We start from the raw sequence: 25,394 nt of genomic DNA, 5'->3' as shown, positions 1-25,394 counted from the left end.
AGTTTTTCACTCCGCTCTTGCACTTTCATCAAGAGGCTCTTTAGTTCTTCTTCGCTTTCTGCCATAAGGGTGGTGTCATCTGCAAATCTGAGGTTATTGATATTTCTCCTGGCAATCTTGATTCCAGCTTGTGCTTAATCCAGCCTGGCATTTTGCATGATGTACTCTGCATCATATAAGTTAAATAAGCAGGGTGACAATATACAGCCTTGATATATTCCTTTCCTGATTTGGAACCAGTCTGTTGTTCCATGTCCAGTTCTAACTGTTGCTTCTTGACCTGCATACAGATTTCTCAGGAGGCAGGTCAGGTGGTCCTGTATTCCCATCTCTTTCAGAATTTTCCAGTTTGTTGTGATCCACACAGTCAAAGGCTTTGGCGTAGTCAATAAAGCAAAAATAGATGTTTCTCTGGAACTCTCTTGCTTTTTCAATGATCCAAAGGATGTTGGCAGTTTGATCTCTGCGTCTTCTGCCTTTTCTAAATCTAGCTTGATCATCTGGAAGTTCATGGTTCATATATTGTTGAAGCCTGGCTTGGAGAATTTTGAGCATTACTTTGCTAGTGTGTGAGGTGAATGCAATTATGCAGTAGTTTGAACATTTTTTGGCATTGCCTTTCTTTGGAATTGGAATGAAAACTGACCTTTTCCAGTCCTATGGCCACTGCTCACTTTTCCAGATTTGCTGGTGTATTGAGTGCAACACTTTCACAGCATAGTCTTTTAGGATTTGAAATAGCTCAACTGGAATTCCATCACCTCCACTAGCTTTGGTCATAGTGATGCTTCCTAAGGCCCATTTGACTTCACATTCCAGGATGTCTGGCTCTAGGTAAGTGAGCATACCATCATGGTTATCTGGGTCGTGAAGATGTTTTTTGTATAGTTCTTCTGTGTATTCTTGCCACCTTTTCTTAATATCTTCTACTTCTGTTAAGTCCGTACCATTTCTGTCCTTTATTGAGCCCTTCTTTGCATGAAATGTTCCCTTGGTATCTCTAATTTTCTGGACGAGATTTCTAGTCTTTCCCATTCTATTGTTTTCCTCTGTTTCTTTGAATTGATCTCTGAGGAAGGCTTTCTTATCTCTCCTTGCTATTCTTTGGAACTCTGCATTCAGATGCTTGTATCTTTCCTTTACTCCTTTGCCTTTAGTTTCTCTTCTTTTCTCAGCTATTTGTAAGGCCTTGTCAGACAACCATTTTGCCTTTTTGCATTTCTTTTTCTTGGGGATTGTCTTGATCCCTGTCTCCTGTACAGTGTCACAAACCTCCGTCCATAGTTCATCAGGCACTCTATCTATCAAATCTAGTCCCTTAAATCTATTTCTCACTTCCACTGTATAATCATAAGGGATTTGATTTAGGTCATTCCTGAATGGTCTCGTGGTTTTCCCTACTTTCTTCAATTTAAGTATGAATTTGGCAATAAGGACTTTATGATCTAAGCCACAGTCAGCTCCCAGTCTTGTTTTAGCTGATTGTATAGAGCTTCTCCATCTTTGGCTGCAAAGAATATAATCAATCTGATTTTGGTATTGACCATCTGGTGATGTCCATGTGTAGAGTCTTCTTTTGTGTTGTTGGAAGAGGGTGTTTGCTATGACCAGTGCATTTTCTTGGCAAAACTCTGTTAGCCTTTGCCCTGCTTCATTGTCAATGTTAGATTTCTAGGTGCTCATCTTCCCAGTTCAGGACCTCCAGAGTGGGGATCCTGGTGTGGGGCTCAAACCCTTAGTCCTTGGGGAGAGCCTCTGCCTGGTGATTATATTCCCATTTATATTCATCTCTGCCGTGGCCTTGACTGTCCCATGTCTCTGTGCCTTTTCCTCATTTTGCTGCAATTCCTTCTTTTATCTTTCATTGTGAAAAATCTTTTCTGCTAGACTTCTTCTAACTTTACTTTCTGTTTGTTTTGCCAAACTTTTCTGCTCATCTTCTGGTTGTTCTCATTAATAGTTGGTCTGTAGATAGTTGTAATTTTGGTGTGTTTATGGAGGAAGTGAGCTCATGGTTTCCCTGCTCTGTCATTAACCCTATTGTATATTTTTAGAGCTTAAGTATATGCATTAGCTTTATATATTTACTATTGAGTGGGGTTCTGATGTCAATATCATGTTCTTTTTTCATTAAATATTGGATGTTTATCCTTATCTAGGTGTCCAAGAAGGATCTCTGTTTTGAATTACTCCTCTCCTTTTGTTACCCAAATCACGTTATGTCGTTTACTTGTCTCACATGAATCTAAACAAAGAATGTAGCTTTGTGTTAAAATTATCTGGATTCTGTCACATGTATACTGTGTGATTTTTGGCAATTCACTTAACCTCTATGATGGTTAGTTTCTTCTTCTGTGAGATTGTCAAAATAATAATAATTCAATTTCATATGATTGGTGTGAAAATTAATTAAATAATGCATGTAAAATATTTTGCATTTTGCCCAACACATTTGATAAACACTCAAAAAACAGTGTTGAGGTTTGGTTTTTCTTTTCTTTCAGAGTTCTTATTATTAATTGCAAATTGCCTCTGGTCAATGTATATGCAAATGATAACTGTTCACTTTAAGTGTTGTCTTTAGAGATTTTTCTTTCACTGCGCTATGGAAAATGCCTGCCTTACTGGAAAACTATAACATGAAAAATTGCCTCTTGCTGTTATTAGACCCTGTTGTACCTCTTTCTCACCTGAATGTTTCTTAGCTGGGTACTAAGGACAGTGCTGGGCCCCCCATTTTGATGGCTGGGGTTTTTTCTTGCTGAGGGATTTTTCTTTGGGGGGCCTTTAGATAAAAATGTATGTCCATACATAGGTTCTGAGACTTCCTGGATCACAGCCTTAAATATCCCTGCTGTGTTCCATAAGCAGTTGAGGGAAGAACAATCTGAAGTCTTTGAAAATTAAAATGTATATTCCCAGCTATAGAAGCACTTCTAAAGATGGTGGGTGGGGTGGATGGAGGTGATGAAATTTAAGTCAAAATAGTAAAAATTAAAATAGAAGTTAGAAGTTTGGTTAGAGTCCAGGAGAGGAGAAGAAAGAGAAGTTCCGGCAACAATAAAGACTCTATCTGCACTGTGTAAGGGGCAGAGAAAGGAGGGCAGAGATTTAATAGGAGAAAGAGGGAAAAAGAAGATGGTGGCAAGAGTGATTTCAAGGGAAAGAAGCATAGAGTGTATGGCTCACGCCATTAGGTGGATCTGAGAAGAACAGAGCAATGACCTGCAGCTGTCAGGCAGCTTAACTGAGTTGCAGATAGGGTGGGTGCTTGTGAGGGGGATATAAAAGCTATGCATGTATGTATAGCTCTTTGTCTTCCCTCCCCCAACCCTGACCTCCTACTATTCCGGAGAGCATTCTTTGTGTTGAGAAGGTTGGAGATTATACTAGCAGGCAGATAAAAGAGGACAGAGGTGTGTCGAGGTGAGGGTAGAGGGGTAGGATAGTGGGAGGGTGGAGCTAGGTGGGGGAGAACAAGGGGAAAAGAAAAACAAGAAAAATTTAAATTAGCATCTGAAATCTGAAGTAGTGTTTTGCAAGAAGATACTTTCAAGCTGGTTTTAGAAAGGCAGAGGAACCAGAGATCAAATTGCCAACATCCGCTGGATCATAGAAAAAGGAAGAGAGTTCCAGAAAAACATCTATTTCTGCTTTATTGACTATGCCAAAGCCTTTGACTGTGTGGATCACAACAAACTGTGGAAAATTCTGAAAGAGATGGTAATACCAGACCACCTGACCTGCCTCTTGAGAAACCTGTATGTGGGTCAGGAAGCAACAGTTAGAACTGGACATGAAACAACAGACTGGTTCCAAATAGGAAAAGGAGTACGTCAAGGCTGTATATTGTCACCCTGCTTATTTAACTTATATGCAGAGTACATCATGAGAAACACTGGACTGGAAGAAGCACAAGCTGGAATCAAGATTGCCGGGAGAAATATCAATAACATCAGATATGCAGATGACACCACTCTTATGGCAGAAAGTGAAGAGGAACTCAAAAGCTTCTTGATGAAAGTGAAAGAGGAGAGTGAAAAAGTTGGCTTAAAGCTCAACGTTCAGAAAACTAAGATCATGGCACCTGGTCCCATCACTTCATGGGAAATCGATGGGGAAACAGGGGAAACAGTGTCAGACTTTATTTTTTTGGGCTCCAAAATCACTGCAGATGGTGATTGCAGCCATGAAATTAAAAGACCCTTCCTCCTTGGAAGGAAAGTTATGACCAACCTAGATAGCATATTCAAAAGCAGAGACATTACTTTGCCAACAAAGGTCCGTCTAGTCAAGGCTATGGTTTTTCCTGTGGTCATGTATGGATGTGAGAGTTGGACTGTCAAGGAAGTTGAGCACTGAAGAATTGATGGTTTTGAACTTTGGTGTTGGAGAAGACTCTTGAGAGTCCCTTGGACTGCAAGGAGATCCAACCAGTCCATTCTAAAGGAAATCAGTCCTGGGTGTTCATTGGAAGGACTGATGCTGAAGCTGAAACTCCAGTGCTTTGGCCACCTCATGCAAAGAGTTGACTCATTGGAAAAGACTCTGATGCTGGGACGGATTGGGGGCAGGAGGAGAAGGGGACGACAGAGGATGAGATGGCTGGATGGCATCACTGACTCAATGGATATGAGTTTGAGTGAACTCTGGGAGTTGGTGATGGACAGGGAGGCCTGGCATGCTGCAATTCATGGGGTCGCAAAGAATCGGACACGACTGAGTGACTGAACTGAGCTGAACACCCTTAAGAGCCAGACATTTTAAGACAAAGACAATTTCTAATTTTTAATGGATCAAGGCTTAGTGAACTTACCCACAGAGATGCATTTGACAGAAGTCCCTGCAGACAGGAAGAAGGGCCTGAAGTTGAGCTCCTTTGAAAAACGCTGGATACTTGTGTGACCTGGCAGGGACAGAAAAATTCCTGCTTGTTCCCGAGAAGGGAGAGAAGGGTGTGGGATATAGCCAGGTGGCACCTCTTGGGTAGGAGAAATCATCTGCCTGACAGTTCTGGGGGGACAGTCTGGCTAGGAAATGGATGGGCACTATAAGTAGCCCTCCAAGGTTGTACAGGCTGGTGGGGGCTGGGGTGGAGCTGACTCAGCGGCAGAGCCCCTGCCCTTGGTGGCATCCTAAGTGGCATACAGAATAACAGTGAGAGGGCAAAGATGGCAGAGCAAGACTCTCTGTCATGGTATTTTCTTAAAGATGAGAGATGATGTTGGGACTGATGGATATTGGTTTTACTAAATCAGTTTTCCAGATTTTTATTGAAATTGTGCTTCAAAGGTAAATAGCTAAAAATACAGAGGACAGGATAGATGAGATTCAGCCTGTGCAGCAGGAAAAAGGAGTTAAGAGAAAGTTCAGGGTACATCCTAAGAGTGAGGCTCATAGTTTATAAGCTGCAGATCAAGAAGAGGCATAGACTATTCGAAAGGAGAGAGGTATTTTTCTTCATAACCAGGCAAATTTGTGATCTGCCAGATCAGATGTATGAATGTCATCAATACCTGCCGCACCTCCCACCCCCACCAAGCAGTACCCCTGGGATGAGCTAGTTGCTGGGGAAAACTGTAAGTGACTGGGGGAGAGCTGCTGAGCAAGGCCACTCATGAAACATATACTGTGGACCCTTCTGTAAAAGGGCTTCCCCGGTGGCCCAGTGGTAAAGAATCCGCCTGCCAGTGCAGGAGACACAGGAGATCACTGGGTGGGGAATATCCCCTGGAGGAGGAAATTAGCAACCCACTCCAGTATTCATGCCTGGAGAATCCCATGGACACAGGAACCTGGAGGGCTTCAGTCCAGGAGGTCGCAAAGAGTCAGTCACTACTGAGCACCCACGCCCTTTTCCCTTCTGTGAAAATGTTGACACTGAATCAGAAGGTGACTAGAGGAAGAAGAAAAGGGGAAAGCAATTTGAAGGTAGAATAAGTCATAGCTTATGCAAACATCGTCACTGATAAAAGCCAGAGAAGGGTTGACTTAATAACCTTCCTACTCTGTCAACAGTTTTATTTGCTAACAAAAAAACGGGCATCAGTGAAGGAGAGATTTATTCCTACACTGAGTCTAATAGGACTCTCCTTTCAGGGGCACATGGGCTCTGTGTCTTTGATGAATCCATCTGCTAGAACTGCCAGCAAAGGAAAAAAAGGAGAAAAAGCACAGCAACTACAGGCCTACCACAGCAGCCTGCTCTGTGAATCACTTGACCCCCTGGGCAGAGACGGGCACCTTGCTGCTTCCCGTCACTGCAGGGCTATTGGCTTTCAATAACCATTAGCCATTTCCTGTTCACTGGATTGCATACAAAACAGATTCAGCAAAGGGTTAGCTGCCTACCCACTCTAAGACTCTCGGGAGTTAACACTCATCTGGGCAGTAGCTTTCCATAAGGGCAGCTGGAGGATTTTTTTTTTGCTAAGTAAATTGTGTGGCTCATGTTTGTAAGGGGGATGGGGTTTGGTGGATACCCAAGTGTGACAGGTGTTTATTTTGTATTAAGCTAGGATAATTTGTTATATGAAATGGCCCTGGAATATAAAAATGGCCTCAATTCAACTTTTGAACCAAATATTTGCAATTTGAAGTAATTAGCAGCTAGGACAATAACATCTGGGACATTTGTAGCATATTTTAAGGAAATTTATAGTCATGGGCTCAATGACATTTATTGAACTCTGTTAGCCCAGTTGCAAACAGTTGCCCACTCTCACTCTGCTGATTGAAAAACAGTTAGAAAGAGGGTAAATGACCTGCTCTGGATGAGTGGCTTAATGGCAATGAGGATTAGAACTCAGAGACACTGATCAGGTCCCAGGGATGTGACCTTTGAGGCATAGCAGAGGTTACATTGCCAAAGCCAGCCCCTGTTTGCCATGATTGATACCTGGAGAAATCTGTGGACTTCAAGGACATAATGTTGCTTCCATAAATAATACTTACCAGGTTCTTTATTCAGGGGTTCTGGATTATTCACAGGTCATCATTGTGAGTGAAGCCATCGCACTGATCATATGGTAGTGATTAATATTACAGTAATACCTAGGATAATAGAATAAATACATTTTGGCCAGAAAGGTTGTCCAAACTGAATGGATGGTGCATGCAGCTTCTAGAAGGCAGCAGATCTGCCAGTCTTCTCCTCTAGGTCTTGCAGTGAATATATTAGGGAAGCCTGAGGACACAGATAGGGAAGAGCATAAAATAGAGCTGCCTGTCAAAGAGAACCGAGTTCTCATTTGGAACAGGAATAACTGACTCTATTATGAGCTGAAGGACTTGAGAAAGAAGCTTGCAAGGTGATAATCTCATAATCCAAAGCATCACTGTGCATGGGTCCTATCACAGGCCTTTACCCTCTTCTCTTCTCCACCTATGGAGAAAATCTGCATGCATTAGCAACTCAGTGTAACTTCATCTTACTGCAACACATAAAGATATTTATTGGCGAAACACCTCACTGGGGTGTTTTCTTAGACAAATAAAGGCCATCTGTGCGGGCGTCTCCTGGTAGCACTTCTTTCTTCTCTTTTGTTCTGCAGAATTGCACCACTTTGTACTTGCTCACTTTCGGCACAGAAGCAATTTTGTAAATGGTGCACTCAAACGCTCTGATGAAGTTATAACTGATACAGGCACTGAGACAAAGATGCTGCAGTGAAAAATAGGGCACGTCAAAGGAAACTGATTCGTAATCATAAAATGTGGATGAGGAGGCAGGAAGTGGTGAGTGTACTGCAGGCTGTCAGTTACCCACTTCCAGGTTTGTCCACAGCCCGAGGGAACCCTATCTTGTCAGAAGTGCTTGCGGATGCTAATCTGTCTACACTTGTTCAATGTCAAATTGTATCAGAGGGTTCAGTCTCCTTTTGGACATCAGCAGTCACCTCCTAGCTCTGTTAGATCTCCTTTGGTCAAATGAGCTTTCATTTAAAAGCTGTCAGGCTCTTCTGTCTCTTTCCCCATGGAACTAGAAATGTGGGCATGTACTATTTACCGCTTTTAGCTGTGACCTGATAGATCTTTGATATGAAATTCCAGTCACCTCCCGGAAAACACACAATCCCCCACACGCCATCTTTCCGTGCCCCTCTGTCTAACAACCTTTCCTGCCTGGGTCAATGATTTTCCTTCTGGTCGTGGGATACAATTGCTTTACCTTTTCCTATTGTAGATTTTTCTTATAAGTGCTACTCTCCTCCCTGGGTACTTTTTCCTCTTTACCTCCATGCATATCCCTTTCTCTTTTTCTCAGCAAATAAAATCCTTCTCTAAGATGAATCATCTCACAGACCTTTCAATTTCTTACTACCTGAGACTTTCTTTTTAGATGTTATTTTATATGAAATAACCTAAAAATCCTACCATGACAAAATACTGAAAGAACAATTTTTTTTTTAAACCTTTCCTATAAATGCATAGATGAGCTCACAAGACGTAATCTTTAGGGAGCAAGTGAATTAAAAAGCCCTATCTGACACTCTGTGTGTGTGTGTGTGTGAAGGAAGGGTGGTTTCCAGAAGTCATGATAACCTGGAAATGTAGATGATAGCACCATGGGGGGACCAATGACAAGTTTTGGGCCCTATATGAGGTAGCAATTGGTACTGAGACCTTTATGGTGGGACTCTTGAAGGCAGCACCCTCTGTAAAAGAGTGACTAAAAAATTAATCTACTCACCCTCACAAGGAGTCTTCTAAAACTAAGCATGTTTGCTGCAGGTCAGTCTCTTATGAATAATTTTATAGTCATTGCCTTGTTATCTCATAGATTTATGGTTCAGATGTATACTGCATTGCATGATTTATGAACCCACAAGTTGAAAACCAACAGGTCAGTGAAACCCAGGAACTCATGAACACCTGGGAAAAACCAACACTCAACCCAGGTCACAGAGGTTTCCCACAAAAATGGACACTCTAAAGATGAGCTCATGATTGAAAAGTATAAAACATTTAAGGAAATAATTCACCCTGAAGTAGAATTGGCAAAGATAATAAACAATCATCAGGATCATAACCTGAAGAAATTCAGATTATGAAATTAGATTACATATATCCAGATTATGAAATTCAGATTATGAAAATAGATTACATCCATCTATTAGACTTTTAAAAGGTGAATTAAAATGACTAAAAGAAAAAGTATAGAAGAACAAGATATGGATAGTATCAAAGAGACAGAACCTCTAGAAATTTACATGTAATCATTTAAAAATACAGTGAATATATTAAACCGAATATTAGATACAGCTGAAAAGTGAATTAATGAACTGAAAAAATATATCCGAAGCAAACTACTTATAATGTAACTCAATTAAAATTATGGATAATGTGCCCTTATATGTGGAATCTAAAATAGGACACAAATGAACCTATCTATGAAACAGAAACAAAATCAGAGACATAGAGAATAGATTGGTGTTGCAAAGAGAGATGTGGGGTGAGAGAGGGTAGGAGTGGGAGTTTGGAATTAGCAGATGCGAATTGGTATCTGTAGAGAATGAAAAAACAACAAGGTCCTTCTGTATAGCACAGGGAACTATATTCAATATCCTGTGATAACCCATAATAGAAAAGAATATGAAAATGAATGTATATTTATTTATTTGGAATCTGTCCACAATGTGGGAGACCTGAGTTCAATCCCTGGGTTGAGAAGATCTCCTGGAGAAGGGAATGGCAACCCACTCCAGTATTCTTGCCTGGAGAAGTCCATGGACAGAGGAGCCTGGAGGGCTACAGTCTATGGGGTCCCAAAGAGTCAGACACAACTGAGCGACTAACACACACACATACACATATATACACATACACACATACTCATGCACATATATACATACACACACACGAGTCACTTTGCTGTGCAGAAGTAGTTAACACAACATTTTAATTCAACTGTATTTTCATAAAAAATAAATACAAAAGAATTACAGATGATACGAACTAGCAATAAACATAAAGAATAGACTGAGATGCTTTAACATATATGTCTAATACAAGTTCCAAATGGAGGAAATAGAGAGTAGAATTCTCCTTAAAAGAAATTATTACATACATTTCTTCTTTGCTGTAACTACATATCACATACATATCACTACATATCATAACTACCCATCTCTTTAGCCATCTATTCATCCATCTACCTTTTCATTAATCCTTCCTTTCTATATATTCACTCAATAAACATTTATTCAGGTATATACTTGCCTTTTATGTTGTGTTATGTGCTTTGTGCACAGAAATAAAAATCTAATCCCATACTTACACTTCCAAAAATTGGTTAATGTTGTGTAATCATCCTTAGAATGATCAGAAACTCTCAAAGGGAGGAAACTAAAGTTTAATTAGGATTTCAGTCAGGTTACCACTCAAATGCTACATTATAGTACAAGTACAAAAGAGTAATATTATCCTGAAGGAAAATGAAAAGAGAGAAGGACATTTGTGTAGGTATATAAACATGTGCATAAACACAGCAAGAAGAAAGTATGCAAGTGCCATGAGCCATGGTTGATGTTGCCTCCAGCAAGTACCTCCGATTGTTGGGTTTCTTACTGAAACCTTCATTCCTGAGGAAGCTGAGTTCTTGGTGTCCAATCTGTCTTGTAAGACTCTTCCACTAATTTTTATTCTTGACTTAATAGAGGCACCTTAGGATCAGCTGAGTTCTAGCCACACTCCTTCATGCCCCCATTTTGTAGCAGGATCAAACATCTTTTTTTTTTTTTGCTGTTTTATCTAGTGTCTTCAATAGGACTAAATGAACACATGAATGTTGCCGCCTCTCTTATGTGGGATTATTGTTAAATCCTTTGATAAAATAATTCTCCTTTGGATATTGAAAAGTCCAAGTCAACAGAGTAAAAAATCATGGAAACTGGGAGTAAATATTTTGTAAGTCTTTGGGTATAATTGTAAGAGATGCCAATCTCATCCATATCTGGATGCTGGGACTCATGTCATCTAGCCAGTCCTCTTCAGAGCATTTACCATATCCTATAGGACAGCATTTCAAGCTTGAAAACTGTTATGTACAAGTTGACATGATAACTGAGTATTTAATAAGTAATTCCAGCTACATCTGGGTGATGGGGAAACAGATATGATTAGTGAATTTTTAAGTGCATTGGTTTATTTCTATTTATAATAAAAAGACTTTCTTGTCCAGAAGCAATGTTGTGTGGCATTCCATGAGAATGAAAAAGCCATCTAGTGAGTCCATGGTTGGTGTTAACTTGAAAAAGACTCTCCAATATCAAAGTAAAATCCAAGTTCAGAATAAGTATTTGTTCCAGGGCATGCAGCAGGATTCAGCATAATCAGTCTTCCACAAGATAACTTCATGGTTCAATTAAGTATTCTACCATATTGAAAGGTGTGGGCTGTTTTTAGCAGATTTGGTGGGACAATAGCCAGAAAACCATAGTGAGAATAGGTCCTACTTGATGAGTCTGTGTATTACCTCTGTCCCTGCCAATATGGATGACTGTGCAGAACCCCAGTGAACAAGGATGGCAAACTGGATAAAAGGCTAACATACCACAGGGTAGTTGAGCTCCACCTAATTACCAAGGCTCTTCTATGCAGTAAAGGCATTATAATCAGCATCAGTATGAGATACAGATACTCTCTTTGTCATCAATCCTCTGATCCTGTCTCTTCTAAGAACTTGACAACCCACCAAGTCAAACTAATCAGGATCTTTTGGGCAACATGGACCAAAAAAATGTACTTGAAGCTCTGCCGACTGGAAATATTTCTTTCCTTTACTTCCTTTCTCTTCAGGGCCACCCCAGAGTGGGCTCTAATATCCTGGTGGTGGACCTCTGCCACAGATCTATCTTCCATATCACCTAGTCATAGGAAACTTCCCATGAAGCAATATGAGCCCATGAAGTGAGCTGAGGGAGAGACACCAGCTTGGGAGGTGTAGCCCTGCTAGAAAAGTGGGCAGTGTCCTTTTTCAGTTTTTCCCTTGAGGATCATCCTAAGGCTGGTCTCTAAATACACCAGCTTCTCCTTGATTGTGTAGTATATTGCTTACACTTGTAGAGCTAGCTCTATCTGAAAACTCCAAGTTTATGCCAGTCAACTTAGGAAAGAACCTTTGTATGCTATTACAAGTTAATCGCTAAAGGGATGTTGCCTATAAGCTTAAATTATGTTTAATGGCCCATTTCTAGGTATCCTGCCTCCCAGGGAATGAACATTAAGCTAAAGTACCTTTGTTTAGCTCACGGAAAACATCCTGACCAGGCCCATCTGTAGGCCCAATGACAGTAGGAAGGAAGAAATTAGCACGTCCTTTCTTGAGTCTGACCGGAACCAGGAAATGTTTGACTTTAACCCTCCCCCTTTAAGTATAAAAGAAGCCTAAATTCTAACTCAGGCAAGATGTTTCTTTGGGTCATGAGTCCACCGTCTTTTCAGTCTGCTGGCTTTCTGATTAAAGTTGCTATTCCTTGCCACAGCAGCTCGTATCTTGATTTATTGCCCTGCTGTTCAGTGAGCAGTACGAATTTGGACTTGGTAACAAACTGAGGTTGCTGATCAGCAGATGTGCTATGTTAAGCAGGACTCAGTGACAGGCAAAGAATCATTTTCCAAAAAAGTAGCTGCACACTTAAGAGGACATGGCTTTCTTCAAAATTCTTGGGAGCCTTCACTGTGACTCTTCTGCTGGGATTTTGCCACAAGCTTAATACATTATCTTAATCTGCACAGGGTATTTAAACTGCCGTACCATTGAATTGGATGAGGCACAGGGACCAAAGGACAGAGCTTTTGCAGTATAGCAGGGACAAGACAATAACTCTTCTCTTGCTCTAAGCCTTATTCAAATTAAGTAGAGTTTCAGGTCATCATATAAACTTGTTACTTTGTAAATAAGTATAGCTTCCAAAATGCAAAAATCCCACAAAAAATTATATGTATGTGAAACTGCAACTTCTTTGGGGGATATATAAGAGGATATCCTGTCTTGTACCAGGTTGCCTATCTGTCAAAAACTTTACTAAACTATCAGATCCTTCTAATTTTGTGACACCTACCTCCCATTTATGGAACCTATGTCTAACTTGGGCCTCCAGGCAACTTGCTACTTCATGCTCTTCAGGTTGTATTATTGTTATCATCAATATGGTGGACCAGTGAGATGTTGCAGAATAGGAAAAAGTCAAGATCCTTGAGTACTAAATTGTGGCACAGAGCTGGGAAATTGATATATCCTACAGTAGATAACAAAGACATACTACTGTCTATTCCAGGGGTTTCTAATGGTTTCTGGTATTTTTTCTGCTTATAGAGATTTTAAAAAATTACTGGATCAGTAGCCAGTTACCAGGTACCATTGGCTATATTAATTTAGTCCATTAAAAAGATTATATCTGGAACAGCAGCATTTGTTGGCATCTTCAACTAACTCACGTTATGAAAATTCACTTTTACTTTCTAGAATCAATGTATTTTGCACAGCTAAACTAGAGAATTACATTGGGCATGTTAGAATTACACTCTGCATTTTCTAGCCTTCAATGGTAGCAATAATCTCTATGCTCCTCGGGGTATAGTATGGCTTTTGACTTACTATTCTGTACAAAAAGAGAGATACACAGGCTCCAGGTGGACTTATTTTTCTCTAGCTCTTACTGTATGAATTGGAAGTCTACTGTGATTATTTTTCCAGCTTCTGAAATGTATTCAGACATTATATTCAGGACCTGGGGAAATAACCATTGTAATGGGCTCTGGGTCACACATACCCAACTGTGAGAGTCTTGGGTGAAAATTTTCTTCATAACTTATAGTTCTCGAAGTATAATGCATTGAATATTTATGTCTGTGTATATTATGGAGGGGATTTTCTCACTGGGGAAAAAGCCTAGATACTTCATGAGATATAATTGTTGGTATTTGGGGACTTGAAAGACTTCAAGGAAATCTCAAAAGATATAGGGTAAAAAAAAAAAAAAACCTGCCAAAAAAGGAAAAATTGTGAGGAGTCAACAAATAGCAAACACACATGAAAGCAGGATGAAAGTAAGGATTTCTCCAATGTCAGGAATTGAACTATCACCACTTCCAAAAAACTGTGCATTGGCCTGGAGTAAGCTGGGGATGGGAATTCCCTAAACCTAAGTGTCTAGATTAAGCCTGGGAGGCTTGAAGGTGGCCTAAGTGGTCACAGGTTGGTAGCCTATTCTGGATCAAGGCTGAAGGAAAGCAAATCTTTGGTAAAATACCTTCATTTCAGACTCTGGTTTTCCACTCATTGTTGTTGCTTAGATTTTTGTGATGCCATGGACTGAAGCCCACCAGGCTCCTCTGTCCATGGGATTTCCCAGTCAAGAATACTGGAGTGGATTGCCATTCCCTTTTCCAGGGGATCTTCCTGACTAGGGATTAAACCCGCATCCCCTTCCTCTACAGGCAGATTCTTTACCACTGAATCAGCAGGGGAACCCTTCCACTCAATAAGATCAATCAAATATAACCCTACAATCAAAGATTTGCCGAAATGCAAAGGAACAAGCTACATGAGTGAGACAGCCTAGATAATCTATGATGTATTAGACCTTGCAGACTTTTGACATGGGAACAATAAAATAGACTTCTGTTAAGATGTGGAGCATAAAATGATATTCTATAAAATTAAAAAAAAAAAGAGATGGAATAACCTAAATGTGCAAGCTCCAAGGCACTGTTTGAAATGTCTGGGCAGGGTGGTGGGGATGAATTGGGAGATTGGAATTGACATATATTCACTTCTATATAGAATAGATAACTAACAAGAACTAGTGTGTTGCACAGGGAACTCTACTCAATATTCTATGGTGACACAGAGGTGATATTATGTATACGTATAGCTGATTCACTTTGCTTCACAGCAGAAACTAACAACATTGTAAAGCAACTGAACTCCAATAAAATGCATTCATACATATATCATTCTTTTGTTCTCTGAGTCAAAAAATAAAATGTCTGGGCACATATACAAGATTATGAAATGCAATTTTTAGAAATGAAAAGTGTAATTGTTGAAAAATGAACAGATGGGTTGAAGAACAGATTTAACATAAGGTAAGAGAAATAGTTACCTGGGAGGCAAACCTGAGGGAATTAGCTAGAATGCAACACAGAGAAGTAACGAGGTGTAAAATCTGAAAGAAATGTTATGAGCTGTGGAGGTTAGGAAGAGAAGGTGTAACATCGTGTTACTTGAAGTGTAATATATGGAACAATAGCAAGAGCTCCACTCGGAAAACTCAGCAGTGGCCACAGGATTGGAAAAGGTCAGTTTTCATTCCAATCCCAAAGAAAAGCAATGCCAAGGAATGTTCAAATTACTGTACAATTGCACTCATTTCACATGAGAGCAAGATTATGCTCCAATTCTTTCAAGCTAGGCTTCAGCTGTACATGAACTGAAAACTTTAAGATGTACAAGCTGGAAACGCAGAGGAAGCAGAGATCAAATTGCCAACATACACTGGATGATAGAAAAAGCAAGGGAATAAAAAAAAAAAACATGGACTTCTGCTTCATTGACTACACTAAAGCCTTTGTCTGTGTGGATCACAACAAACTGTAATATTCTTAATGAGTTGGGAATACCAGACCACCTGACCTGCCTCCTAAGAAACCTGTATGCAGGACAAGAAACAACAGTTAGAATTGGACATGGTACAAGAGGCTGATTCAAAATTGGGAAAGGAGTATGTCAAGGCTGTATATTGCCACCCTGCTTATTTAACTTATATGCAGAGTACATCATGCAAATTGCCAGGCTGGATGAATCCACAACTTGAGATATGCAGATGATACCACTTTAATGGCAGAAAGTGAAGAGGAAATAAAGAGCTCTTGATGAAGGTGAAAGAGGAGAGTGAAAAAGTTGGCTTAAAATTCAACATTCAGAAAACTAAGATCATGGCATCTTGTCCCATCACTTCATGGCAAATAAATGGGGAAAATGTGGAGACAGTGTCAGATTTCATTTTCTTGAGCTCTAAAATCACTGCAGATGGTGACTGCAGCCATGACATTGAAAAAATGCTTGCTTCTTGGAAGAATAGTTATGACAAACCTAGACAGTTTATGAAAAAGCAGAGAAAGGTCCATATAGTCAAAGCTATGATTTTTCCAGAAGTCATGTATGGATGTGAGAGTTCAACCATAAAGAAGGCTGAGTGCTGAAGAATTGATGCTCTTGAACTGTGGTGTTGGAGAAGACTTTCAAGAGTACCTTGGACAGCAAGGAGATCGAACCAGTAGATCCTAAAGGAAATCAGTCCTGAATATTCATTGGAAGGACTGATGCTGAAGCTGAAACTCCAATACTTTGGCCACCTGATGCAAAGAGCCAACTCACTGGAAAAGACCCTGATGCTGGGAAAGATTGAGGGCAAGAGGAGAAGGGGATGACAGAGGATGAAATGGCTGGGTGGCATCACTGACTCAATGGACGTGAAGTTGAGCAAACTCAGGGAGACACTGAAGGACAGGGAAGACTGGCGTGCTGCTGTTCATGAGGTGGCAAAGAGTAGAACACAACTCAGTGACTGAACAACAACAACCACCACTTAGAAGATTGTCAGGAATTCAGACTCAGCATCCCTAATGAATTCTTGAATTCGAATGTGCATTAGTTAATAAACTCCCCAGGTGGTTCATATGCACCCAAAGGTTTGAGAAACTGTGTGAATAAATGCATGATTTGAATCTCAGAGAAAGACTATAAACAGAATGGAGAAGCAATGTTCTGATAGATAGTGAATTGATGGATGACATGAATTTACTTACACCAAGAAGTTTAAATCAGAGGAAATTTACACCTAGAAAGATTGTAATCAAACTAGAACACCAAAACCCAAAAATAAATCCTAGAGAGAAAAGACAGTTAGAAATTTGATGTCTATAGTGACTTCAATAGCAACAATGTATAAAAATGTGGAATAATATCTTCAAAGTGCTGGGGGGTGGAAAAAAAGATACCTTTCTTGTATCCACCAAAACTAGCTTTTAAGAATAAAGGCAAAATAAAGACATTGTCAGATAACCAAAAACAAAGAGAATTTATCAACAGATCTATACTTAGGAACTTTTGAGGGAAGCACTGAAGGAAGAAGAAAGATTATTCCAGAAGGGATGCAAGGAGTAGTGAGCAAAGAAACTGATAAACTTGTAAATAAGTCTAAACAAACATGATCTGTATAGAATTAAAGAAAGAACAGAATTAAAATACTTGACAACTAATATTATGCAAATTGGGTGGAGTAGTTAAAGTATGTTTAAATCTTTGTATCATCTGGGTTAAGGTCAATATGTTAACTATGCACTGCACCGTGCTAGGGATTCACCATAATGTTCCGAGGAAAACCCCTAGCAGAATAGAAATAAATGGTATACATTTTCAAAAGAAAGTACAGTCACCTGAAGAGTGCATAACTTCCAGTTTGACTTTAAAATAAAATTGTTTACATTGATTTTAAATGTATCTAGTATGGAATCAAAGTAAGATAGCATTTGAGAGACATCACCACTTGTTTGAAAAATATAAGAATAAGATTTTCATTAACAGCTGGAAATTTTATATTGTTCTAGTTTTCATTTTAGGCTAGGTTTGCATTTCCTCTTCCTGATATATATATATATACATACATATATATATATAATTTTACTGAAGTATAGTTGATTTACAATGTTGTATTAATTTGTTCTGTAAAGTGATTCAGTTATATGTGCATATATATGTATATATATATTCTTTTTTACATTCTTTTCCGTTACGGTTTGTCATAAGATATTGAATATAGTTCCCTGTGCTATAGAGTAGGACCTTGTTGTTTATCCACACTCTATATAATACTTTGCTTCTGCTAATCCCAAGCTCCCATTCCTTTTCTTCCCTACCCCAACTCCTCGGCAAGCACAAGTCTATATCTGTACATTTCTCTCTTCCTTCAAAATTTATAGTACTATATAGCTGACCCTCTGTACCTGCCATTTTCTGCATCCTCAGATTCAACCAACCGTGGATCAAAAGTGGTTTTAGTCTGTGGATGTGAAACCCGCAGATATGGAGAGCTGGCTGTATTCATTGTACTTCAAGGGACTTGAGCAACTGTGGATATTGGTATCTACAGAGACACCTAGAACAAGTCACCCTCAGATACTGAGGGACAATGGTATTTCCTGGTGGGAGGGCTTTAACTGGTCTATCACAACTCTTCCCATAATTGAAAGTGCTGCACTCAATATGTCAGCAAATTTGGAAAACTCAGCAGTGGCCACAGTTCTGGAATAGGTCAGTTTTCATTCCAATCCCAAAGAAAGGCAATGCCAAAGAATGCTCAAACTACTGCACAATTGTGTTTATTTAACATACTAACAAGGTACTGTTCAAAATCCTTCAAGCTAGGCTTCAGGAGTATGTGAACTAATAACTTCCAGATGTACAAACTAGGTTTAGAAAAGGCAGAACTAGAGATCAAATTGCCAACATTTGTTGGATAATGGAGAAAGCAAAGGAATTCCAGCAAAACATCTATGTCTGCTTCATTGACTATGCTAAAGCCTTTGACTGTGGAAAATTCTTAAAGAGATGGGAATACCAGATCACCTTACCTGTTTCCTGAGAACCGTGCATGCAGGACAGGAAGCAACAGTTAGAACCAGACATGGAACAACAGACTGGTTCAAAATTGGGAATAGTGTACATGAAGGCTGTATATTGTCATCCTGCTTATTTAACTTCTATGCAGAGTACATCATGTGGGACACAGGGTAGAATGAATCACAAGCTGGAATCAAGGTTGTCAGGAGAAATATCAACAACCTCAGAGAATGCAGACAATACCACTCTAATGCCAAAAAGTGAAGAGACCCTAAAGAGCCTCTGATGAGGGTGAAAGAGAAAAGTGAAAAAGACAGCTTGAAATTTAACATTAAAAAACTAAGATCATGGCATAACACCATCACTTAATGGCAAGTAGAAGGGGAATATGTGGGAGCAGTGACAGATTTTATTTTATTGGGCTCCAAAATCACTGCAGATAGTGACTGCAGCCATGAAATTAAAAGACACTTGCTTCTTGGAAGGGAAAGCTATGACAAACTTAGCATATTAGAAAACAGAGACATCACTTTGCTGACAAAGGTCCATATAGTCAAAGGTATGTGTGGATGTGAGAGTTGGAATGAATAAGCACCAAAGAATTGATACTTTCGAACTGTAGTGGTGCAGAAGAGTCTTGAAAGTCCTTTGGGCTGCGAGGAGATCAAATCAGTCAACCCTAAAGAAAATCAACCCTGAATATTCATTGGAAGGACTGATGTTTGAAGCTGAAGCCCCAATACTTTGGCTACCTGATACGAAGAACTGATTCACTGGAGAAGACCCTGATCCTGGGAAAGATTGAAGGCAAAAAGAGAAAGGGGTGGCAGAGGATAAGGTGGTTAGATAGCATCACCAACTCAATGGACTTGAATTTGAACAAACTCTGAAAGATAGTGGAGGACAGAAGAGCCTGGAGTCCTACAGTCAATGGTGGGGAGGGGGTCACAGAGTCACGTGACTTAGCCACTGAACAACAACAACAGTTTTTATTTCCCATGCCACTTTATTTTACTAAAATTTAAAATCTCATTTCCATTACACTTATTAGTGCACAGTTGATCAAAACAAGACATGTATTCCATCAGTTCAGTTCAGTCGCTCAGTCATTTCCAAATCTTTGCAACCCCACAAATCACAGCATGCCAGGCCTCCCTGTCTATCACCAATTCCCAGAGTTTACCCAAACTCATGTGCATCGAGTCGGTGATGCCATCCAACCATCTCATCCCCTGTCGTCCCCCTTCTCCTCCTGCTCCCAATCCCTCCCAGCATCAGGATCTTTTCCAATGAGTCAACTCTTCTCATGAGGTGGCCAAAGTATTGGAGTTTCAGCCTCAGCATCAGTCCTTCCAATGAACACCCAGGATTGATCTCCTTTAGGATGGACTTGTTGAATCTCCTTGCAGTCCAAGGGACTCTCAAGAGTCTTCTCCAACACCACAGTTTAAAAGCATCAATTCTTCGGTGCTCAGCTTTCTTCACAGTCCAACTCTCACATCCATACATGACCACTGGAAAAACCATAGCCTTGACTAGATGGACCTTTGTTGCCAAAGTAATGTCTCTGCTTTTTAATATGCTATCTAGGTTGGTCATAACTTTCCTTCCAAGGAGTAAGCATCTTTTAATTTCATGGCTGCAATCACCATCTGCAGTGATTTTGGAGCCCCCCAAAATAGCAAGAGAACTCCAGAAAAACATCTATTTCTGCTTTATTGACTATGCCAAAGCCATTGACTGTGTGGATCACAATAAATTGTGGAGAATTCTGAAAGAGATGGGAATACCAGACCACCTGACCTGCCTCTTGAGAAACCTATATGCAGATCAGGAAGCAACAGTTAGAACTGGACATGGAACAATAGACTGGCTCCAGATAGGAAAAGGAGTACACCAAGGCTGTATGTTGTCACCCTGCTTATTTAACTTCTATGCAGAGTACATCATGAGAAACGCTGGGCTGGAAGAAGCACCAGCTGGAATCAAGATTGCCGGGAGAAATATCAAAACTTCAGATATGCAGATGACACCAGCCTTATGGCAGAAAGTGAAGAGGAACTAAAAAGCCTCTTGATGAAAGTGGAAGAGGAGAGTGAAAAAGTTGTATTAAAGCTCAATATTCAGAAAATGAAGATCATGGCACCTGGCCCCATCACTTCATGGGAAATAGATGGGGAAACAGTGGAAGCAATGTTATATTGACCAATATAGTTAAACACACAAAGTAAAATTTTGTTGCAAATGCACCCTTTATTGGGACAGTACTGCTCAGTTTCAATGAATTTATGTATCCAAGAGTTGCTGGAAAGACACAAGATTCAGCAGTTATTGTATTCCTGTTTTGTGTTTTTTAAGATACAAATCCTGTGACTTCCCTGGTGCTTCAGGGGTTAGGACTCCATGCTTCCACTGCAAATGATCCCAGGTCAATCCCTGGTTGAGGAACTTATGATCCAAAGGAGCCAAAAAACAAAATTTCTACTTCCATTTCCTTCCCTTGTTGAATGTTTGTAAATTATCTGTGAGGAATAAAATTAAATGGTTATGCTTTTGAGGTGCCAGACTATAGGAACACCAGTGACAGTTGCAAGTCCAAGACACTCCAAGTGAAAGAGGGATTTTACGTGGCTGAGAAATCTCCTGCCAGGCAGTGCTTGCTTTTCCAAGTGTCTCTAGTGTATTCTGCAATGGCTGAGGCGGTATAGAATCCAACTGCAATGCAGGAGAGACAGGATTCGCGGGTTTGATCTCTGGGTTGGGAAGATCCCCTGGAGGAGGAAATGGCAACCCACTCCAGTGTTCTTGCCTGGAGAGTTCCAGGGACAGAGGAGCCTGGCATGCTACAGTCCATGGTGTCGCAAAGAGTCGGACACGACTGAGCAACTAAGCACACACCAGTGTATTCCAAGCATGATACATTCCTTACTACACCCCACTCTTGAGGAATGCACTGACTTCCTCCACTTCCATGAATGAATTTTATTAGTCCTTGTATTAGTTTTCTATTGCTGCATAACAAATTACTACAAATCTAAACGCTTAAAACAACACTCACTCTTGAGTGCACAGTTCTGTAGATCAGAAGTCTGGGTGGGTTCAACTACATTCTGTGTAAAGATCTCACAAGGCTGAAATCAGGATCATAGCTAGGCTGGGCTGGACTCTTATCTGGAGTCTCTGGGAAATAATCTGCTTCCAGACTCATTCATATTGTTGGCAGAATCTAGCTCCTTGAGGCTGTGAGTCAGAAGTTCCCTGTTTCCATGCTGGTTGTCAGTAAGAGGTGGGTCTTTGCTCCCAAAGGCTATTTGCATTCCTTTTCATGAGGCCATTTCATCTTTAATTCAGCAATGGCACACTGAGTTCTTCCCATTCTCTAAATTTCTCTGAGTTCTCTTGTGCTTTTGGTTGGAGACATGATTTTAAGGGCTCATGATTAGTTCGGGCATGCCTTGATTATCTTCCTTTCTTAAGATTAACTACGCCAGCATTTATTGCTTGTAGACTTTTGGATCGCAGCCATTCTGACTGGAGTGAAATGGCACCTCATTGTGGTTTTGAGAAAAGGGAACCTTCTTACACTGTTGGTGGGAATGAAAACTAGTACAGCCACTATGGAGAACAGTGTGGAGATTCCTTAAAAAACTGGAAATAGAACTGCCATACAATCCAGCAACCCCACTCCTGGGCATACACACCGAGGAAACCAGACTTGAAAGAAACACGTGTACCCCAATGTTCATCGCAGCACTGTTTACAATAGCTAGGACATGGAAGCAATCTAGATGTCCATCAGCAGATGAATGGATAAGAAAGTTGTGGTACATATACACAATGGAGTATTACTTAGCCATTAAAAAGAATACATTTGAATCAGTTCTAATGAGGTGGATGAAACTGGAGCCTATTATACAGAGTGAAGTAAGCCAGAAAGAAAAACACCAATACAGTATGCTGCTGCTGCTGCTGCTAAGTCGCTTCAGTCGTGTCCGATTCTGTGCGACCCCATAGACGGCAGCCCACCAGGCCCTGCCATCCCTGGGATTCTCCAGGCAAGAACACTGGAGTGGGTTGCCATTTCCTCCTCCAATGCATTAAAGTGAAAAGTGAAAGTGAAGGCGCGCAGTCGTGTCCAACTCATAGTGACCCTATACTAATGCATATATATGAAATTTAGAAAGATGGTAATAACAACCCTGTATGTGAGACAGCAAAAGAGACACAGATGTATAGAACAGTCTTTTGGACTCTGTGGGAGAGGGAGGGGGGATGATTTGGGAGAATGGCATTGAAACATGTATATCATATAAGAAACAAATCGCCAGTCCAGGTTCGATACAGGATACAGGAAGCTTGGGGCTGGTGCACTGGGATGACCCAGAGTGATGGTATGGGGAGGGAGGTGGGAAGGGGGTTCAGGATGGGGAACACGTGTACACCCGTGGCGGATGCATGTTTATGTATGGCAAAACCAATACAATATTGTAAAGTAAAAAAAAAAATAATAATAATAATAAATAAATAAAAAAGAAAAAAGATTAACTACACCAAAGAGTTGGACCATAAAGAAGGCTGAGCACTGAAGAATTGATGCTTTTGAACTGTGGTGTTGGAGAAGACTCTTGAGAATCCCTTGGACTGCAAGATCAACCCAGTCCATCATAAAGGAAATCAATCCTGAATATTCTTTGGAAGGACTGATGCTGAAGCTGAACCTCCAATACTTTGGCAACATGATGCAAAGAGTTGACTCATTTGAAAAGACCCTGATGCTGGGAAAGACTGAGGGCAGGAGGAGAAGGGGAGGATAGAGGATGGGATGGTCAGATGGCATCACTGACTCAATGAGCATGAGTTTGAGCAAGCTCCGGGAGATGGTGAAGGACAGGGGACTGACGTGCTGCAGTCCATGGGGTCCCAGAGAGTCAGACATGACTGAGCTACTGACAACAGCAGCAATGCCAAAGGACATAAGATAATCACAGAAATGAAACATCATCATATCAATAGGTTCTGGGGATTAGAGCAGGGAAGTTCTGCCTACCATAGCCTCCCTTCTTGCTTCCTCCCCAATTTCACACTCTTTGCAAGTGTAAAATACATCCAGCTGTGAGAGCCCACCTATTAAAAAAACCACACCAAACCTCATACTAACTGGTGAAAGTCTGGAGGCTTTCTCCATAAAATCAGAAACAAAATAGGCATGTCCGTGCTTACCACTTTTATTGAACATTGTACTGCGGTCTAGAGAAGACAAGAAAAAGAAGTAAAAGATAATCCTTGAAAAGAAAGAAGGAAAGCTATCTTTATTTGAAGATAATATGATTTTTTTGTATGTAGACTTTTTTCCTAAGGAATCCTAAAACTGTTAGAAATTATAAATGAGTTCAGGAAGGTTGTAGGATACAAGTTCAATATAGAAAGTTTAGTTGTATTTTTATACTCTAGCAAGAAACAATTCAAACATAAAATTGAAACAATTCAAACATAAAGTTAAAACAATTCCGTTTACAATGGCATCAAAAAGAATAAATTACCTAGGAATAAATTTAACATAAAGGGTGTAAAACTCGTACTCTGAAAATTATAAAACATTGTTGGAGGAAATTTAAGAAACTTAACAAATTGAGAGATATTCCATGTTCATGAATTTGAATTTGCAATGTTAAAATGGCAATACTCTTAAAACTGACCTACAGATTCAAAGCAATCTCTGTCAAAATCCCAGCCAGATTTTTTTTTTTTTTTTTTTTTTTTACAGAAATTGACAAGTTGGGGATTCCCTGATAGTCCAGTGATTGGGACTTTGCCCTCTCACTGTTGAGGGCCTGGGTTTAATCCCTGGAGCTAAGATTTGACATGGTTCATCCAGAAAAAAAAGAAAGGAAGAAAGAAATTGACAAGCTGATCCCAAACTTCATATGCAAGTGCAAAGGACCCAGAGTAGACAAAATAATCTTGAAAAAGAATAAAAATGGAGAACCCATACTTTCTCATTTCAAAACTTGCCACACAGCTGTGTGACACTGGCATAAAGATAGACATGTAATGGAATATGGAATATAGTTGAAAGTCCAGAGACAAATCTTTACCTTATTGTCAATAGGTTTTCAATAAAGGTACAAAGACTATTCAAAATTGGGAAAGAATAGTATTTTCAATAAATGGTGTGGACACTTAGATATCCACATGCAAAAGAATGAAGCTATGGTATTACTTCATGCACAAAAAATGAACTCAAAATAGATCATAGACCCAAATATGAGAGGTATAAAATTCTAAGGAGATAACACAGAAGTAAGTCTTCATGACTTAGGTAGCCATGTGGTTTCTTAGATATGAGACCAAAAGTGTAAGCAACAAAAGAAAAAATCAGGTACATTAGAATGACATGTAAAAAAATGAAATGAAAAAAAAAAAAAAACTTTGTATTTCAAAGGACATGAAGAACTTGAAAACACAACCCAGAGCATCAGAGAAAATATTTGCGAAACGTATATCCGATAAGAGACTTATATTCAGAATATATAATAAACCCCTACAACTCAACCATAAAAAGTCAAATAACCCAATGAAAAACTTTGAATAGACATTTCTCTTAAGACTTGTTTTTGTTGTTTTAGTCACGAAGTTGTGTCCGACTCTTTTGTGACCCTGTGGACTGTAGCCATCCAAGCTCTTCTGTCCATGGGATTTTCCAGGTAAGAGTGCTGGAGTGTATTGCCATTTCACTCTCCAGGGGATCTTCCTGACCCAGGGATTG

At 39.9% G+C, this 25,394-nt stretch overlaps 1 protein-coding gene across 1 annotated transcript in view; it reads left to right on the top strand.

The window, feature by feature from the left end:
• The window catches only part of UBE3D (ubiquitin protein ligase E3D), a 232,181-nt gene that overhangs the window by 195,314 nt on the left and 11,473 nt on the right, over positions 1–25,394 (top strand). The window contains exon 10 of the mRNA XM_055534891.1: positions 25,255–25,332. Coding sequence (XP_055390866.1) covers positions 25,255–25,332 — 78 coding nt within the window. The remainder of the gene's footprint in view (positions 1–25,254; positions 25,333–25,394) is intronic.

This window comes from Bubalus kerabau, chromosome 9 (genome assembly GCF_029407905.1).
Source record: "Bubalus kerabau isolate K-KA32 ecotype Philippines breed swamp buffalo chromosome 9, PCC_UOA_SB_1v2, whole genome shotgun sequence".
Taxonomy (NCBI): domain Eukaryota; kingdom Metazoa; phylum Chordata; class Mammalia; order Artiodactyla; family Bovidae; genus Bubalus; species Bubalus kerabau.
Note: the sequence above shows the minus strand (reverse complement) of the source record. Positions and strands in the feature narration are given on the sequence as shown.